General features: G+C 39.6%; 1 protein-coding gene across 2 annotated transcripts; it reads right to left on the bottom strand.

The window, feature by feature from the left end:
• Positions 1 to 7,744: 7,744 nt before the first annotated feature.
• On the bottom strand, positions 7,745 to 17,440 carry LOC139752766 (uncharacterized). 2 transcript variants are annotated; one of them, XM_071668666.1, is made up of 3 exons: positions 16,969 to 17,440; positions 13,006 to 13,134; positions 7,745 to 9,621 (listed from the first exon to the last, which is right to left on the bottom strand). In XM_071668666.1, the coding sequence occupies exons 2-3, from the start codon at positions 13,120 to 13,122 to the stop codon at positions 7,975 to 7,977; spliced, it is 1,764 nt and encodes a 587-aa protein (XP_071524767.1). In that variant the 5' UTR covers positions 13,123 to 13,134; positions 16,969 to 17,440; the 3' UTR covers positions 7,745 to 7,974. The 2 variants fall into 2 exon arrangements, with proteins under 2 accessions (XP_071524767.1, XP_071524768.1); XM_071668667.1 differs by lacking the exon at positions 16,969 to 17,440 and adding an exon at positions 16,839 to 16,964.
• Between the last annotated feature and the right edge of the window lie 3,904 nt (positions 17,441 to 21,344).

Here is a 21,344-nt window from a genome sequence, read left to right as displayed (position 1 = left end):
GATGGAGTGAAAAGGATTTTGTGTGATCGGGGCCTGAACATGCAGGAGGGTGAAAGGAGGCAAGGAATAGAGTGAATTGGAGCGATGTGGTATACAGGGGTTGACGTGCTGTCAGTGGATTGAATCAAGGCATGTGAAGCGTCAGGGGTAAACCATGGAAAGCTGTGTAGGTATGTATACTGCGTGTGTGGACGTGTGTATGTACATGTGTATGGGGGGGGGTTGGGCCATTTCTTTCGTCTGTTTCCTTGCGCTACTAGAGAACAGATTGGGGAAGAGCAGTGTGGTTTCAGAAGTGGTAGAGGATGTGTGGATCAGGTGTTTGCTTTGAAGAATGTATGTGAGAAATACTTAGAAAAGCAAATGGATTTGTATGTAGCATTTATGGATCTGGAGAAGGCATAGGATAGAGTTGATAGAGATGCTCTGTGGAAGGTATTAAGAATATATGGTGTGGGAGGCAAGTTGTTAGAAGCAGTGAAAAGTTTTTATCGAGGATGTAAGGCGTGTGTACGTGTAGGAAGAGAGGAAAGTGATTGGTTCTCAGTGAATGTAGGTTTGCGGCAGGGGTGTGTGATGTCTCCATGGTTGTTTAATTTGTTTATGGATGGGGTTGTTAGGGAGGTAAATGCAAGAGTCTTGGAAAGAGGGGCAAGTATGAAGTCTGTTGGGGATGAGAGAGCTTGGGAAGTGAGTCAGTTGTTGTTCGCTGATGATACAGCGCTGGTGGCGGATTCATGTGAGAAACTGCAGAAGCTGGTGACTGAGTTTGGTAAAGTGTGTGGAAGAAGAAAGTTAAGAGTAAATGTGAATAAGAGCAAGGTTATTAGGTACAGTAGGGTTGAGGGTCAAGTCAATTGGGAGGTGAGTTTGAATGGAGAAAAACTGGAGGAAGTGAAGTGTTTTAGATATCTGGGAGTGGATCTGTCAGCGGATGGAACCATGGAAGCGGAAGTGGATCATAGGGTGGGGGAGGGGGCGAAAATCTGGGAGCCTTGAAGAATGTGCGGAAGTCGAGAACATTATCTCGGAAAGCAAAAATGGGTATGTTTGAAGGAATAGTGGTTCCAACAATGTTGTATGGTTGCGAGGCGTGGGCTATGGATAGAGTTGTGCGCAGGAGGATGGATGTGCTGGAAATGAGATGTTTGAGGACAATGTGAGGTGTGAGGTGGTTTGATCGAGTAAGTAACGTAAGGGTAAGAGGGATGTGTGGAAATAAAAAGAGCGTGGTTGAGAGAGCAGAAGAGGGTGTTTTGAAGTGGTTTGGGCACATGGAGAGAATGAGTGAGGAAAGATTGACCAAGAGGATATATGTGTCGGAGGTGGAGGGAACGAGGAGAAGAGGGAGACCAAATTGGAGGTGGAAAGATGGAGTGAAAAGGATTTTGTGTGATCGGGGCCTGAACATGCAGGAGGGTGAAAGGAGGGCAAGGAATAGAGTGAATTGGAGCGATGTGGTATACAGGGGTTGACGTGCTGTCAGTGGATTGAATCAAGGCATGTGAAGCGTCTGGGGTAAACCATGGAAAGCTGTGTAGGTATGTATACTGCGTGTGTGGACGTGTGTATGTACATGTGTATGGGGGGGGTTGGGCCATTTCTTTCGTCTGTTTCCTTGCGCTACCTCGCAAACGCGGGAGACAGCGACAAAGTATAAAAAAAAAAAAAAAAAAAAAAAAAAAAAAAAAAAATATATATATATATATACATATATTTTAATTTTCCAAATGAAGAAACAGAGAAGAGGGCCAGGTGAGGATATTCCCTCAAAGGCCCAGTCCTCTGTTCTTAACGCTACCTCGCTATCACAGGAAATGGCGAATAGTATGAAAAAAAAAAATATATATGGGAGGGTATTGATTGAGAGGGTGAAGGCATGTACAGAGCATCAGATTGGGGAAGAGCAGTGTGGTTTCAGAAGTGGTAGAGGATGTGTGGATCAGGTGTTTGCTTTGAAGAATGTATGTGAGAAATACTTAGAAAAGCAAATGGATTTGTATGTAGCATTTATGGATCTGGAGAAGGCATATGATAGAGTTGATAGAGATGCTCTGTGGAAGGTATTAAGAATATATGGTGTGGGAGGCAAGTTGTTAGAAGCAGTGAAAAGTTTTTATCGAGGATGTAAGGCGTGTGTACGTGTAGGAAGAGAGGAAAGTGATTGGTTCTCAGTGAATGTAGGTTTGCGGCAGGGGTGTGTGATGTCTCCATGGTTGTTTAATTTGTTTATGGATGGGGTTGTTAGGGAGGTAAATGCAAGAGTCTTGGAAAGAGGGGCAAGTATGAAGTCTGTTGGGGATGAGAGAGCTTGGGAAGTGAGTCAGTTGTTGTTCGCTGATGATACAGCGCTGGTGGCGGATTCATGTGAGAAACTGCAGAAGCTGGTGACTGAGTTTGGTAAAGTGTGTGGAAGAAGAAAGTTAAGAGTAAATGTGAATAAGAGCAAGGTTATTAGGTACAGTAGGGTTGAGGGTCAAGTCAATTGGGAGGTGAGTTTGAATGGAGAAAAACTGGAGGAAGTGAAGTGTTTTAGATATCTGGGAGTGGATCTGTCAGCGGATGGAACCATGGAAGCGGAAGTGGATCATAGGGTGGGGGAGGGGGCGAAAATTTTGGGAGCCTTGAAAAATGTGTGGAAGTCGAGAACATTATCTCTGAGAGCAAAAATGGGTATGTTTGAAGGAATAGTAGTTCCAACAATGTTGTATGGTTGCGAGGCGTGGGCTATGGATAGAGTTGTGCGCAGGAGGATGGATGTGCTGGAAATGAGATGTTTGAGGACAATGTGTGGTGTGAGGTGGTTTGATCGAGTAAGTAACGTAAGGGTAAGAGAGATGTGTGGAAATAAAAAGAGCGTGGTTGAGAGAGCAGAAGAGGGTGTTTTGAAATGGTTTGGGCACATGGAGAGAATGAGTGAGGAAAGATTGACCAAGAGGATATATGTGTCGGAGGTGGAGGGAACGAGGAGAAGAGGGAGACCAAATTGGAGGTGGAAAGATGGAGTGAAAAGGATTTTGTGTGATCGGGGCCTGAACATGCAGGAGGGTGAAAGGAGGGCAAGGAATAGAGTGAATTGGAGCGATGTGGTATACAGGGGTTGACGTGCTGTCAGTGGATTGAATCAAGGCATGTGAAGCGTCCGGGGTAAACCATGGAAAGCTGTGTAGGTATGTATATTTGCGTGTGTGGACGTGTGTATGTACATGTGTATGGGGGGGGTTGGGCCATTTCTTTCGTCTGTTTCCTTGCGCTACCTCGCAAACGCGGGAGACAGCGACAAAGTATAAAAAAAAAAAAAAAAAAAAAAATATATATATATATATATATATATATATATATATATATATATATATATATATATATATATATATATATTCCCTGGGGATAGGGGAGAAAGAATACTTCCCACGTATTCCCTGCGTGTCGTAGAAGGCGACTAAAAGGGGAGGGAGCGGGGGGCTGGAAATCCTCCCCTCTCGTTTTTTTTTAATTTTCCAAAAGAAGGAACAGAGAATTGGGCCAGGTGAGGGTATTCCCTCAAAGGCCCAGTCCTCTGTTCTTAATGCTACCTCGCTAATGCGGGAAATGGCAAATAGTTTGAAAGAAAAAGAAAATAAATATATATATATATAAATATATGCATATATATATATATATATATATATATATATATATATATATATATATATATATATATATATATATATAAATATATGCAGGAGGGTGAAAGGAGGGCAAGGAATAGAGTGAATTGGAGCGATGTGGTATACCGGGGCTGACGTGCTGTCAGTGGATTGAATCAGGGCATGTGAAGCGTCTGGGGTAAACCATGGAAAGCTGTGTAGGTATGTATATTTGCGTGTGTGGACGTATGTAATATACATGTGTATGGGGGTGGGTTGGGCCATTTCTTTCGTCTGTTTCCTTGCGCTACCTCGCAAACGCGGGAGACAGCGACAAAAAAAAAAAAAAAAAAAAAATAAATAAATAAATAAATAAATAAATATATATATATATATATATATATATATGCTACATACAAATCCATTTGCTTTTCTAAGTATTTCTCACATACATTCTTCAAAGCAAACACCTGATCCACACATCCTCTACCACTTCTGAAACCACACTGCTCTTCCCCAATCTGATGCTCTGTACATGCCTTCACCCTCTCAATCAATACCCTCCCATATAATTTACCAAGAATACTCAACAAACTTATACCTCTGTAATTTGAGCACTCACTCTTATCCCCTTTGCCTCTGTACAATGGCACTATGCACACATTCTGCCAATCCTCAGGCACCTCACCATGAGTCATACATACATTAAATAACCTTACCAACCAGTCAACAATACAGTCACCCCCTTTTTTAATAAATTCCACTGCAATACCATCCAAACCTGCTGCCTTGCCGGCTTTCATCTTCCACAAAGCTTTTACTACCTCTTCTCTGTTTACCAAATCATTTTCCCTAACCCTCTCACTTTACACATCACCTCGACCAAAACACCCTATATCTGCCACTCTATCATCAAACACATTCAACAAACCTTCAAAATACTCACTCCATTTATGGATCTGGAGAAGGCATATGATAGAGTTGATGGAGATGCTCTGTGGAAGGTATTAAGAATATATGGTGTGGGAGGCAAGTTGTTAGAAGCAGTGAAAAGTTTTTATCGAGGATGTAAGGCATGTGTACGTGTAGGAAGAGAGGAAAGTGATTGGTTCTCAGTGAATGTAGGTTTGCGGCAGGGGTGTGTGATGTCTCCATGGTTATTCAATTTGTTTATGGATGGGGTTGTTAGGGAGGTGAATGCAAGAGTTTTGGAAAGAGGGGCAAGTATGAAGTCTGTTGGGGATGAGAGAGCTTGGGAAGTGAGTCAGTTGTTGTTCGCTGATGATACAGCGCTGGTGGCTGATTCATGTGAGAAACTGCAGAAGCTGGTGACTGAGTTTGGTAAAATGTGAAAGAAGAAAGTTAAGAGTAAATGTGAATAAGAGCAAGGTTATTAGGTACAGTAGGGTTGAGGGTCAAGTCAATTGGGAGGTAAGTTGAATGGAGAAAAACTGGAGGAAGTAAAGTGTTTTAGATATCTGGGAGTGGATCTGGCAGCGGATGGAACCATGGAAGCGGAAGTGAATCATAGGATGGGGGAGGGGGCAAAAATCCTGGGAGCCTTGAAGAATGTTTGGAAGTCGAGAACATTATCTCGGAGAGCAAAAAATGGGTATGTTTGAAGGAATAGTGGTTCCAACAATGTTGTATGGTTGCGAGGCATGGGCTATGGATAGAGTTGTGCGCAGGAGGGTGGATGTGCTGGAAATGAGATGTTTGAGGACAATGTGTGGTGTGAGGTGGTTTGATCGAGTAAGTAATGTAAGGGTAAGAGAGATGTGTGGAAATAAAAAGAGCGTGGTTGAGAGAGCAGAAGAGGGTGTTTTGAAATGGTTTGGGCACATGGAGAGAATGAGTGAGGAAAGATTGACCAGGAGGATATATGTGTCGGAGGTGGAGGGAACGAGGAGAAGTGGGAGACCAAATTGGAGGTGGAAAGATGGAGTGAAAAAGATTTTGAGTGATCGGGGCCTGAACATGCAGGATGGTGAAAGGCGGGCAAGGAATAGAGTGAATTAGATCGATGTGGTATACTGGGGTTGACGTGCTGTTGGTGGATTGAATCAGGGCATGTGAAGCGTCTGGGGTAAACCATGGAAAGTTGTGTGGGGCCTGGATGTGGAAAGGGAGCTGTGGTTTCAGGCATTATTGCATGACAGCTAGAGACTGAGTGTGAACGAATGGGGCCTTTGTTGTCTTTTCTTAGCACTACCTCGCACACATGAGGGGGGAGGGGGATGGTATTCCATGTGTGGCGAGGTGGCAATGGGAATGAATAAAGGCAGACAGTGTGAATTGTAAGCATGGGTATATATGTATGTGTCTGTGGGTGTATATATATGTGTACATTGAGATGTATAGGTATGTATATTTGCGTGTGTGGACGTGTATGTATATACATGTGTATGGGGGTGGGTTGGGCCATTTCTTTCGTCTGTTTCCTTGCGCTACCTCGCAAACGCGGGAGACAGCGACAAAGCAAAATAAATAAATAAATATTTATGTAAAGAGAAAGATCAGTCCTTATACCAAGATATCAAAAGACCTCATGAATTTTTAGATCACTTACATTAGGAAAATAAATAGGTAATATAACTGCTTCCAACTTAATTTCAGATTCATGTTTACAATGACTAGGGTACTGACTGGGTACCAGTCATTTTATTTTCCCCTCAAAAGAAAAGCAAAATTGGATATTTCAATTTCACTTTTGAAACTCTGAGGACTGAGCAGCACTTAAGCAAAACATGGGTACCAGCTAAAATGACACCTCACACACCGGAAAATGAAGATTCTTTGGCAATTTCATTACAGGATCAATTATATCAAAAGTAATATCCATCCCCTTGAAAACTGCCTAAGAATCACATTCCTCTCATCACACCTTCACTTGAAGTAAAAATCCAGTAGTACCAAACCTTCTTACTGACACCATATTTCTACATGATTATGGTAACCTGTAATCTGAGTAAAGATTTCATCATGGCATGTTTTTAGTTTTGCAAGGTGCCATTTCCATTTCACTGATAATGACATCTTAAATGTCAAAACATCTAGGTAACTTCTTATATGCTTCAACATTTTGATAATCATTTTTTTTTTTTTTTTTTTTTTTTATACTTTGTCGCTGTCTCCCGCGTTTGCGAGGTAGCGCAAGGAAACAGACGAAAGAAATGGCCCAACCCCCCCCCCCCATACACATGTACATACACACGTCCACACACGCAAATATACATACCTACACAGCTTTCCATGGTGTAAGCAGCCATCAGACTTTTGATAATCATAAATTAATTTTTTACAGGCATTCCAATTACAAACTCAATCTAAGATTTTGGTTAATTTTCAAAGGATTGGTGGGGGTAGTTCCTACGTTAAATATCTTGGATTATGCTATGCCTTTCCTGGAAGTTTGCTACCTCATTAAAAGAAGAAAAAGTTATTTGGAATCTTGTTAGTTACATTTCAAGGAAAAAAATATTCATAAGTCTCTAAGTTGTCTAGCCCTTTTGAAAAAACTATGGGTATGAATGCAGGATTGTTAATGGAAAAATTTCATTCTTGTAGCTTCCCTGCTTTAGCTGATTACTTTGGTCCTGTATTATATATAAAGTGCAGTATATCCTAACGGTCTGACACTCTTGAAATCCACAGGGTCATGTAAGCATTCTTAATACCCATCTAGTTTGCATAGTGCTTTCATTTACTCATGATCATTTTTCGTCAGCTTTGTTTGTTCTGTCTGAGGAACAAATATCAGCCCCTTTATTTCTAAACCCTCTAAAGAGGGGGGGAAGTGTGAATATCATAACTCATCTTAAATGTGCTTCCTGTGATGCAAACTAAAATCTGAAGAATATATTGCAAATCTCTCTTCCTGTGGTTCATGAATATATTTCAGTCCAATAACCCTTTATGGATGGTGTCTACAAAAGAGTCCTTCCATGCTCTACCAAAAAAATTCCCAAAGCTTTAACCTTTTATGCAATGAAAACTAGAGATCTAAAGCTACCCAGAGCAAAAGAAAATTAAAGTGTTTCACTATCAAAATTCTGTTATGTCTTGCATTAACAACTGGTACCCTGGTGCTGTCACAATAGTAAATAACATAAACTTAGTTCATCTAAATCAATGATGATATATCATGATTACATTTTATTCTTATACTAATAAGTACACCTAAAAAAGGAATGAATACAAACAAAAAGTGTACACTGGGTTTAAAGTATGTCATGCTGATTTAATTCTGACACAAAATATTCAAATTATCCTTTTATACACAGCACATAAGTTTCCCTTCTGCAAATGCAGTCCAATGCTTCTTAGAATGTCATATCTGATTTAAGGTTTAAAATACACTGTTCACTGAAAGGGCACTGGCTATAGCATTATTCACAGAGGACTTTGGAGAACAAGCCTGACGCACACTCATCTCCCAACTATGTAACATCATAGTGAGGCTACAGTGAGGAGGCATATTCTGAAGTCTTACGAGCATACTTTCTCGAATACTTTTCAAGAAATCCGTTGTTTCATAATCAACGGCCAGTAAGTCACATCGTGGAGGTTTCTCTGGGTATTTAGCTGGAACAGTAAGAGTTATGGGGGGCACACAGGGTAAGTTGGGATCATCTAGCTGACAAATGAGGGTCAATTCATCACTTCCAGGAGGCATTTGACAATCTAGATTTACTCTAAATCGTGCATTAAGCCGAGCAACCTCTCCTTGGACAACATCACTGATATTTGGTGTCTCAGGGGGAGGCTGGAGAGGATTCTCTCGTTTGAAGTGTTTGGCTGGGTTAGTGACATAAGTTGGACCTAAGAGCACTGATAAAGCTGGGAATATTGTCCGGTGTAAAGTATGGGCAGCACAGGGGGATTTCAATACAGTAGTGAGAGCTTCTTCTATATTTGCAATACATGTTTCCATGTTTGGTGGTACTGGTGCCTCAACCTCAGCATCACGATGAATTTCTAACTTCTCTAAAACCATCTCGCATTTCAACAGTGTTTCCATTGGCATTCGTCGTCTCTGTGGATTCTGCAACATGTCATGAAGCTGTTTCATTTTCTTAGATTTTTCAGCATCTTCGTTTCCAATTCTTTGAATCATGCGGCGTAAGGGTGCTACGTACTTACTGAGCTGCCGCACCTTCTCCGCATATGCAGCATCTTCTACCTGGCTACTGGATAATGTCTGGTTGGCAGGAGATGGCTGCTGAGACTGTCCTGGAGTGTTTATCATCCCACTGGGAGAAGGAGCTCCAATGTGACTTGCACCTCGACCCATGCCTCCACTATTACCTCCTGCAGCAGGAGAGTGTACCATGTTGGATGAAGGTGATGGAGATACAAATGCAGGTGATGACTGACTGTTGGAGGCAGATAAAGGTGGTGCTGGAGAGGCACTCGTGGGCGTGGGTGTTCCCTGCCGTGGAAATCCTGGAGAAGGAACACGTGGTTGCATAGTGCCAGCACCACGGCCCACATTTCCTACTATCTGGCCAGACACCTGTCCAATTTGAGCTGTACCACCACTTTGACTTCCTATAGTCCTTTGTATTTGACTCATCTTTCCTGGCTGAGAACCTATCTGAGTCATAGTCATGACAGGCTGTTTTTTGTTTACACCTGACATTTGCATTTCATTTAAACGTTGCCGATTATTTGTAGGCCAACTGGCCATATCTGCGACCTGATTTGGTAGATTAGCTGGCATAGGCTGACCAAGTCTGGGTCCCCCTTGTATAGTGGACTGCTGACCAGCCATTATGGTGGTGTTTGGGCCAGTTACTACTGGTCCACCAGGCCCTGTCATCTGACCACCTGGACCAGTCATTTGACCTCCAGGCACAGGATGTTGTGTTAAGACTTCTGCAAGGTGTGGGTTATTACTCTGTTGGTTATTACTTTGTGCTAGCTCCCGCATATGCATCGCAATGCGCGCAATTAATTGGAGATATTCATCTTTCTTGCTTGCTCTCTGGAACATCTGTAAAATATGGACTTTTGTTAGATCTCAATCCTAATAAAATCTACACTTTCTAAAGGAGGTTAGCATTATCAGAGCCCAAAACTTTTCTTTACTTATCTAACTTGTAATCATAGCAAGACAATTTCTACAAAAAAGAATAACTAAGCATTATATGTAAAATAAACTTCCACTCAAAATTATATACAATAAAGATAGGAGCGTGTCTCATTTGTTGATGGATATTACAAACAAACTGATAATTTGGCTTATTTTGATAAAATTAGATGGCTGAGGAAGCAAGATCCATAGGACACATGTTAGCAATAATATATATATAAAAAAAATATCAAATGTCCAGCAGTTTCTTCCTCATTATCACAATGTTGCAGATACTAGAGTTAGTGAGTACAGTCACATTACATTCATGATCTTTTTAGACATGCTCCACATCTGAAAAGTTGGGTTGGTCATTATCAGCGTGGTGAGGATGTAAGTCTCTATGCCTAATGCCAATGAATAGTCCCTTCGCAAATTTCAAGGTACGCTTCTCCTTCCTTTGTGACAATGTTTGTAAGGAGGATTCTGAAGGTTTCTTCATAACCTTTTTCATACCCACACCAGATCTTTGTAACTCTCCTTTGCAACCTCTCAACTGACTGAGCCTGGTGAGCAGAGAGCCCAACATGAAATAGGGGGCAGCAATATCCCACGATAGGTCACATGTAAGTATGTTTTGATAAGTTGATCTGATGAGACACTGTACTTCTTCAGCACATGTAGCCAGCAGAGAAGTCAAGATGCTTTTGGTCATAATATCACTTGTGTGCTCAAACCATATCAGGTAAAAGTTTCTGGAGACTCCTAACAATTTACAACCTTTTGCCACTGGAATGTTGGTATTCCTACGGTCACACTTGGCAAAACCAGTGGGGTTTTAGCTTTTGTCACATGCATTACTTGGCACTTGGTGATGTTTGGTGATATGTTGCATGCTAACACCCATGTGTACAGCTTAAGAGTTGTTTCCTGCAAGGTACTCTCATCAGAAAGGTGTTCAACTAAGCATGTTCAAAGATGAAAAGGTCATCTACATACTCCATGCATTTTTCTGTGTTATACAGCTCCAATGATCATTCCCAAGAAGGTTATATGACCAAAGAGAATTCCTTGAGGGGCCACACAGGAGGTATAGCTTATACTAATCATATGCCTAGAGGGGGTATATACTATTTGGAAATGGTTCTGAAGAAATCCAACAAACCATCTAACGAGGAAAGGCCTTAACATCTCTTAAAGGCACCTTACAATGATTGAGTGATCAATTAGGTCAAAACTTTTACTGAAATCAAACGTAATGAACAAAAAATAATTTCCCTGCTTTATCACGATCAGACAGCATTTCATGAATGAGGCGCAAAAGATAAAGGATTATGGAGTTCTTTATATTTCCATCTTGCCTATGGTCTGTACTAAACTTGATATCACACATTATTTCTGGGATGACAAAGCTCTCTAAATCCTAGAAAGGGTTGGAGTCAGACTCCCTGGTCTGAGATTATCCATTAAGGGAACTTTCTTTTTTAGGTATCAGTACTACTGTTACATGGTGCCATGTGGTCCAGGTACGGCTATCTCAGATGGACCTATTATATACTTCTGTAAGAGGAACACTTAATTCAATGGCAAACTCTCTAAAAAGTCAGATGGGTAATTTGTCAGGGGGGTGTACACATCTGTCCAGCGTTTGACCACATATCCAGACACATCCCAAGGCTGGAGTACCTGAGTGGTCACTTCTGCTGGTGTCAACAGTGTCACTCTATTAATGAACTGTGCATGAGAAACTACACAAAAATTTATGAGAAGACTCATATGTACAAATACCAAAAAATGGTGTAATCATATCTAATTTTTCTCTTTAATTCATCCGAAGATAACCTGGTAAAATATGAGGATCAAAATAACCAATACAGTCTACTGCCAGTTTTATAATACCAGGATATATCTTTTATACATTTCCTTTTGAAACTTGTAAAAAAAATGAGAAAATTACACATCCTAACTTGGAGTTCAGACTACAATGAAATAGGGATATCTACAAGCAAATGAAACTGGATTCTGTTCTAGTATCAGGTGTATTGCTTCTAAGAGTTGCTACTCAAGCTGTAAAGAAATGAATCCATCTCTGTATGGAGCACTGTTCACACAAATAGCATGGACTTTTAATTTTCCATCTCCTGTTAGGACACAGATCACTCAAGAGCAGTTCCATTTAATCACCTCCCCCATTCTCAGTCCTCCTTTTGAATTTCTTTCTCTTTGGTAAATGTTATTTACCATTATCTTTCTTTTACAAATTATTTTGACTTCTGCTTTTGAGAGCTGGCTGCTTGCTACCTCCACCCTCAACAAGGTCATGTAGTACCTTCCTTCTTAGTCATGTCAGTTCTAACTACATTAGTTTTCTTGTAAAAAGAACACCAGCTCTTTTCTAACATAGCCTGTCCTTGTTCTAGATGTTACAGCCCAAGATATTTATTTCTGCCAGACAATAAACTATTTATCAATGATTGATAAGAACATATCTGCATTTTCCACACCAGCATATGTAATCAGCTTATCAGATTCTAACGTTATACTGCCACCACTTGTAAGCTGTACTGTATCAAAATATTTCTGCTCTCTCTCTCTATAACCTGACCTTTCACATCCTGCTTTATCTAGCAACATGTGAGGTTAACTGCACTGTGGCTGTACAGCACTGTGTTTAGTTCTGGACATATACCTGACCTTAAGGATAACAGACTAGCTGATCTTTCTTGACCTTATTCAAATTCTGTAATCTACCATATACTTCTTAACTGAAATGTTTCAAATTCATATCTGAATGACAATCTCAAATTACTTCATGGATCACCAGATGCTCATATACATAAATAAGACTGCAATTACAACTATTGAAGTTGTTCATTCTAGCTACATTCTGTTCTCAAATTCTCTAAGACAAAAACTGCAAATCAGTTAAAACTGATTAAATCACATAAAATCATGCTGCTTGAAATATCAACATTAATATTAATCCACAATTCAGCATCACCTCCAAATCTGAACCATTGTATGAGCATGGCTCTCCATACACTAGTTACAGCAGTTTCTTAATATTCATCAAAGATCCTTACCTTGCAACAATATAGCATTCTTTTCTTGCCATAACAAGAGTGAAAATATCAGAAAAGGTCTGATACTACAAAAATTGCAATAACCACCACTTCATATGTGTATGTTCACTGAAAGTGAAAAGTATGAAAATTCTCTGCATACACACTACCTAGAGTTAATACAAACAAAATTTCCCAACCAATCTACTAATACAAACAAAATTTCCCAACCAATCTACAGTACCTGAAGTTCCAACTCTTGAGCATTCCTCTGACTGGGTGTTGGTGTCTGTCGAATCAACTCCTCAAGTTGGCTAATGACCCTCTGGCGGAAGCCCCATGTTTTCCATTCGTCAGCCATCTCTCTTTTATGCTGTAAGAAAGTAACATAAATTTACCCTTTCATCAAAGTTAAAAGAAATGGCACTCAATTACTTCTCACTGCCTCAACTATGCTACCTTTTTCTACATCCAAAGCAGTGTGGCACACTTGTAATTTTCTTGAATAATTTCTGGTACCAAATACAGTAAATCAACATTAAGTATCCAACAGCACCAGATAGCAAGGATCAGAGTGCTCGAACAATTATGAGACATCTTCATAAAACATATATCAGCTGGCTCTCGATGCTTGTTGAAAGGGTTTGCAGCTAAAATCTGTGATGGCACTTCCACCTAGTAGTGCTGTTTACACTCTGCACTACCAAGGTTCAACTGCTAGATGCCACTACAGCTAAACAAGTGCCATTCATATTAAAAGCCACAATGACAAAATTCTTATGAGGAAGACTGAATCTGAAGAAATACTTACTTGGCCAAGCAATTACAAATGTTTGAAATACTCTTTGAGAACATAAAGGTGTGACTATCAGTAACATCTATGATAAAACCTTTGAAAAAGTCTGTCATGCATCTGCATACAGATATTATAATGCAGTAAGTTTTATCCATAACCTGTGATTCTGTTAATGTAAGTTATATCAACAAATGTATGGTGGATCAAACTGGATGACACAATAAAGTCATAAATTGTGGAAAGAAAAGGAAAATAAATAGGAAGTCCACCCCAAGAAACTGGGGTTCCTGCCTCTTTTTCCAGCTGGTACAATTGGGGCTGGGGGACTCGCTTCAGGATAATTAACTCTTACAAAAAAGAGTATATGTATAAACTGAATCCACCCTATCATAAATGAAAATGAAGTTGAAGAACAGAAATTGGTTTGTGAGCAAATGAGAATACTACTATTCTAACTCCAATACAGTAAATATGTAGCTATCAAATTACTTCTGTGTAAAGCTTTGCAGCCACTGCTGTATTTCTATCAACTAATTATCAAAAAAGAAAACTATTCCAGTTTGGGGCACAATAAAAAGCAATTACAGGTAAAATATCAAAAATCAAAAGCAGAGTGAATTTTGGATTTTATGAATTTTAGAAATAAGGTCAACACTCTAAGGTATAAGCATATAATCTGAACAGTGTTTTGTATAGAGCATAAGTAATGCAAGTACTGTGTTACCTGATTCCAACATACCATATGTACCTAAACACAGAATATCATGAGTCAAAATAAACCACCAAATAGTCAAAGAGATTTGGCTATGGATTATATACCTTACATGAGAACTAGAAACTGGATGTGTGCAAATGACAATTTTTCATCTGCTCTGGAGATGACTTAACAAATGTGAGTGGCAATAAATCATAAAAAAAAGCAAGTCTTCAATCACTGCAACATGGAATGTGATAATGTCCTAAAACATGCAGTTTACTCACTCAGAGGCATTGTTCTGTAATATGGAGTACCTTTACCAATCCTGTGATAATTAATAATTAAAAAAAAAAAAGGGCTGGGTTTTGAAGATGAAAGTTGTGGAATTGAATAATGCAAGTCAAATGAACAGAACTCGTCAAACCCTCATGCCCCTAAAGGCTGAGGTATTACCTTTTTACAATGCAACATTACAAATACTGTTATAGCTTTGATACTGCTATGTTTTCATCGACTGGGTGTAATCACAGTAATAAGGACGTGCTAAAAGGAACTTTTTTCTGGCATATCTTATCAAAGTTCACGAAATATTCTTTCATCTTTCATGTCACACAATAATGTTCCTCTTCGAACACTTAACTCTCAAGTAAAAACATAGTGTCCCTCAATATTTTTAGTCAAAGATTCCTGCTTTTTATCATTCACCTTCACACATTTCTCTTTCATATTCCTTCCCACAAAGCAATTTATTGTTTCAAGACAAGTAACACAGGTACGGGATCATATCTCTAACTAGAAGGCTACAAATACTTTAGGGGGATGATGATTATAACATAAATATCATATAAATGGATTCATTCCAGAAAGTAAAACTCTAATGCAAGAGCAACAAGCACTTTAATTAATGTTAAAATGATCAAACTTGGTTTGGTTAGGTTTCCTGGAATGATTGTTCTTTGTAACGGAAGATATACATATATATACACACACACACACACACACACACACACATATATATATATATATATATATATATATATATATATATATATATTCATTCTCTATTTTGCTTTGTCGCTGTCTCCTGCGTTAGCGAGGTAGCGCAAGGAAACAGACGAAAGGATGGCCCAACCCACCCAATTACACATGTATATACATACACGTCCACACACGCAAATATACATACCTATACATCTCAACGTATACATATATATACACACACAGACATATACATATATACACATGTACATAATTCATAGTCTGCCTTTATTCATTCCCATACATAAAAAGGGCAATCCAACCCAAGAAACTTACTAACCAACCCTACTATAACGCTCCTCAAAATGATGACTGCATACACAACGAGGTCTATCAATTACAAAAAATTCATGAATGTGACTTTCATTAAAAGTGACGGTAAAATCTCCACAACCCACATGTAAAATAAGAATTTACTGTGTTCGGGTAAAATGACACTTTAGCTCTACAAAGTTATTAGCTTTGGACATTGAGTGTATTTGTTATGCACTGCTGATAAAATGTACAGAGAATACAATAACATTTGTAGAGCATAACTGTGAACATTATATAATGCTGAATGAAGTTCAGCAACAGAAGTATACAGGAAATAAGTGTTAAATGATGCAAGGTAGGTAGTATACTTGTAATAAATCAAAAGATCCTAGGAAAACATTACTTAGCCTTCATAGCATTAAAGATTTATCATTATCTAAATATTCAATATTCTAATTGAAATATACCATTACACATATTCCCTGCATGTCGTAGAAGGGGACTAAACGGAATGGAAGTGGGTGGCTGGAAATCCCCCCACCAGTTTTACTTTTCCAATGAAACAAAGAATGGGGGCCAAGTTAGGATTTTTCCCTCAAAGGCTCAGCCATCTATTCCTTATACATATCATATATACTTTAAATTTATATGAATCTGCAAAGTTCCTTCCACTGATTGAAAGTGCTTGATAAAATACTGGTATTTGTCATCATCATACAATAAATGAACAATATGTTTCCTTGGACTTTAAATAAAAATCTGAGAAACTTTCAGTAGTACCAATTATAGGTTTCCCTAATCTAAATCCATTTTTTCTATTAAGTTTATCCACACTTTCCCTGAGCTTCAAAGCATTTCAACATTAAGGGGATGATTAAGAGTATAACAAACAATGTATCATGCCGCTTGCAATAATTCCACAAATATTTCCTTGAATTCTAATCAAAATTATAAAAGAAATTTGCCACCTATAAATTGAAAAAATAAATTCATCAATTCGTGCAGTGCTGGAGCTAAACATCAAAGAACTTACAAATTAACTGCAAGCTATAAACTAAGCTCTGATTAACAGTATATGTTAAATCATACTGTATTACAATACATTTAGATTGATCATCTGCTTTTCCTCTTCTATGCTTTGGATTTTCCAAATAGAAAATTATTCAAACGAACATTCTCCCATAGAAAGCAACCACTGTTCTGAACCAAAGAAAGACTCAGCATCAAGCAACAAATTCAATTCAATGTTATACCACTTTAACTTTTGTAATAAGACTAAGAAATATCTCACCGGGGAAGTGCAATGTTGAACATCCGCGTCAGTAGGCCAATGGCATAAAAGGCGGACCTACTTGCATGGATATTCCTTATTTCACAAAACAACCATCCCATATATCAACTAAAAACACAGCACCACTAACCTTGAACGATTCGTAACTAATATCAATCCAATTACAGCGAGATAAATCTTTTTGTTTCAATGACACAATCAAAATTTCCTTCGTAGTTTAATAAGGTGTCAGTATGTTTGTAGGATTCTTCATAGGCCACCCAATGTATAGTAAGGCCCGACAGTACAAGACAAACTTTAGTGCAGCTGACGGTCAAGAGATGACGCTCTGGTAGCTATATTCCCCTATCTCACTGTTGATGTGTTTAGTGTTTTAAGGACAATATCAACGATTGATATTGTCCATGTTTACTGAATTTTCAATCCTGGATCATATCATATGCTTACGAATGTAGTCCCGCCCACGTAGTTTGGGAGTAATTTAAATGGAGGTTCAAGGTCCTCTCTCACACATGTGTGTGTGTGCATCATTTTTTCATAATTGCAGTTTCCTGCGTTAACGGAGTAGCGCTCTGAAAAGACGAAAAGATGACGTCATTCACATATATTCTGTAGTTGTCATATATAATCCACAACTGGGCCCCAGGAACCTTTCCGTAGTTTCCACCGGCTTCTTTAAATGACCTGGCTCAGTATACTAAAAGCACTTCGACCGCTGTGTACCATATATCTCCAGTTCATTCAAACCAGGACCCTTTTAGGGGGTTCCTGTAGCTTCAAAGCTGTTTTCAACGAAAGGCGGGCACCTTGGGAACTGAAAGGTCCATGACGAAGCTGTACTATTATATTGGTGATTACAATGTTCCGTTTGTCGAGTGCCTACAATGTTTTGTTCAAGCCATAGCATGTGCGATTGTAGAAGTGATGAGTTTGCTGAAGAGGGTGCACCGACAAAGTTTGAACACGTGGAATGAGTGAGAGGTTGACAAAGAAGACTTATGTGTCTAAAATGGAAGGAAACAAAGAGAAGAGGGAGACCAAACTGATAATGGAAGAATGGGGTTAAATGATTCTGAGTTCTCTGGACCTGAACAAGCGAACAGAATACAGTGAATTGGAATGATGTAACGGGACAGTACAATTGCTGTCTCATAAGAAAAAGTTCATGAATACTATATACTCTGAAAGTTTGTTTTAGTGACCCATTCAGAGGAATGTTTCCCGTTGGAATCCATATCCCGGATCTGCGCTTGGGCTTTTTTCTTTACGTCATCAATGATCTACCTGATTCGCTGAAACACCAAACAGATCTTTACCAATATTTTTTTCTTTTAATGTTGAAGGCTTCAATCGTGGACAAATGTCCACATAAAGAACGGACGGGCCTTAAATGATATACAGAAAGAAAAGACGAGGGAAAGATTTACGAATTTTTGAGAAAGTGAAACACGTCTTTTCAAATGTGCCAATTCATAGTTACTGGGAAATACATGAGAGGGATGAGTTCCAAAGTTTCGACGTATAAAGATGTAGGGATCAAAACGGCCCACCTTTAAGTTGCTGATGGTCACACAATAATCATGTGACGTAGCAGCATGTAGAGTTTTGCGTGATCTAGCTATTGGTGTGGACAGATAAGGAGCCAGTTCTCGGGAGCAAAAACTAAAAGAAGGAAAAAGAACTAACGTTGTGGCTTTAGGCAAGGGGGTCAAGTTTGAAGTCAGCATGGGACAGTTTACAAAGCGGACCAGTTTCGACTTAACTGTCAAGTATGGCCGCAGAGTTACAACCACCCTAAAAATGTGAGAGCAGTACTCCACACAAGGATGAATCAATCCCTTGAATAAAAGAGGCAACTGTTCAGAAGGGAAGTTTCAACATCTAAATAGGACACCCAGTTTCTTAAGAAGCAGCCTTAGCTATTCCAGTAATGTGGGGTTACATGAAAGAGTGGGTTACAGTAATACCAAGTATGGTAACTGAGCTAAGAGGTGGAATTACAGAACCGTCAAAGTTGAGACGAGAGTTGTGAGGCAGTTTCGATAGAGATGGGTAGAAACTGTGTCTTGGAGGCATTGAACTTCATTAAACTAACAAGATTTGTTCCGCCCTCTGAGATATCCTGTCCAAGTCTGAGTTTACGGAAGCTGTGTCAAGACGAGATGAAGATCAAGAGAAGAGGGAGCAGATTTGAAGGATGTAAATGAATGCAGTGTTGAGTTAGCGCCTGAATGCACTGGATTATTTGTAGAGGAAATCGATGAAAAATAGGAGAAAAAGTATAGGGGACAGGACAGAACCTTGAGGGACATTGCTGTTGATGGAGAAATGGGGGGAGGGGGAGACAGAGAATTTTTTCAAAACATTCTGGAGGATATTGAATGTATGACCCACTAGTGAAAAAAGCTGTTAAAATTTCATCAAGGGAAGTCCAAAACTAGCATGATAATATACAATGAAATTTTTTTTTTTTTTTTTGCTTTGTCGCTGTCTCCCGCGTTTGCGAGGTAGCGCAAGGAAACAGACGAAAGAAATGGCCCAACCCACCCCCATACACATATATATACATACGTCCACACACGCAAATATACATACCTACACAGCTTTCCATGGTTTACCCCAGACGCTTCACATGCCTTGATTCAATCCACTGACAGCACGTCAACCCCGGTATACCACATCGATCCAATTCACTCTATTCCTTGCCCTCCTTTCACCCTCCTGCATGTGCAGGCCCCGATCACACAAAATCTTTTTCACTCCATCTTTCCACCTCCAATTTGGTCTCCCTCTTCTCCTCGTTCCCTCCACCTCCGACACATATATCCTCTTGGTCAATCTTTCCTCACTCATTCTCTCCATGTGCCCAAACCATTTCAAAACACCCTCTTCTGCTCTCTCAACCACGCTCTTTTTATTTCCACACATCTCTCTTACCCTTACGTTACTTACTCGATCAAACCACCTCACACCACACATTGTCCTCAAACATCTCATTTCCAGCACATCCATCCTCCTGCGCACAACTCTATCCATAGTCCACGCCTCGCAACCATACAACATTGTTGGAACCACTATTCCTTCAAACATACCCATTTTTGCTTTCCGAGATAATGTTCTCGACTTCCACACATTCTTCAAGGCTCCCAGAATTTTCGCCCCCTCCCCCACCCTATGATCCACTTCCGCTTCCATGGTTCCATCCGCTGCCAGATCCACTCCCAGATATCTAAAACACTTCACTTCCTCCAGTTTTTCTCCATTCAAACTCACCTCCCAATTGACTTGACCCTCAACCCTACTGTACCTAATAACCTTGCTCTTATTCACATTTACTCTTAACTTTCTTCTTTCACACACTTTACCAAACTCAGTCACCAGCTTCTGCAGTTTCTCACATGAATCAGCCACCAGCGCTGTATCAGCAGCGAACAACAACTGACTCACTTCCCAAGCTCTCTCATCCCCAACAGACTTCATACTTGCCCCTCTTTCCAAAACTCTTGCATTCACCTCCCTAACAACCCCATCCATAAACAAATGAAATACGGCCTTAAAACGTTGGGAAGATCAGACTCAGAAAAGATATGGCAGTGAAAATTGATAGATTTATTTGTAATCATCACATTTCAGAAAAGTTAACGGGGCAAACAAAATATTATGTGTGATGCGAAGACTGAATATACAAATAGCACTAGCCTTAGAATGTCATATACAAGCCTAGTCAGACCATAAACACAGTATCTTTGTGTAATGAGGCGTAACTGCCTCAAATAAAACTAATAACAAAAGCATAGTACACACGGCTCGTCTCATCTCTAGCAGAGAAAATTTAAAAGCACAAATGAATTACTACATTGGCCATTAAAACACAAAAATCTATTTTGCTATTTACAGGAGAAACATTACTAAAATAATATCTGCCAAATTCAAAACAATAAACACATACACGAGTCAATTTCCTTTCAAAACTCAATGAAACCCTGTCAACATGAAATACAAGATTTAAAAAAGTTTGCAACTTGTACACATCTTGAATGTTCACTATTAACACAATGCCAGAAAACTTTCTTGATTCTAAATCACAACACACTTGGGTCAATGTGACCAAACCCTACTATGCCAGCCAGGATAACAATTTACACATTACCTCCGTCCATAAACTCTACACATTACCCCTTAAAAACAACACTACTTTGTCACACTCCAAGGAGTGTGTGTTCCAACACCAACTCTACATCTGACTCACCACCACTAGAATGTAATTCACTTCAGAAACCCAGCGTGAGGACTTATTAAAACCGACCCTTCCTCCTAACCGTACGGTCCGTCAGCTTAGAAGCAATAACTACGCAGTCTAGCTACAGCTTGTAATATTAATGTGCCACTCCACAGAACCGGGTGGATCTAACCTGGGGCACTTCCTCTCCCTAAGGTATACCATGGCCTCAAATACGGCCGTCTCTGACACAACATAGCAGGCCAAAACCTGCTGTATATAATCAT

The sequence above is a fragment of the Panulirus ornatus genome, chromosome 13 (assembly GCF_036320965.1).
Source record: "Panulirus ornatus isolate Po-2019 chromosome 13, ASM3632096v1, whole genome shotgun sequence".
Lineage (NCBI taxonomy): Eukaryota > Metazoa > Arthropoda > Malacostraca > Decapoda > Palinuridae > Panulirus > Panulirus ornatus.
Note: the sequence above shows the minus strand (reverse complement) of the source record. Positions and strands in the feature narration are given on the sequence as shown.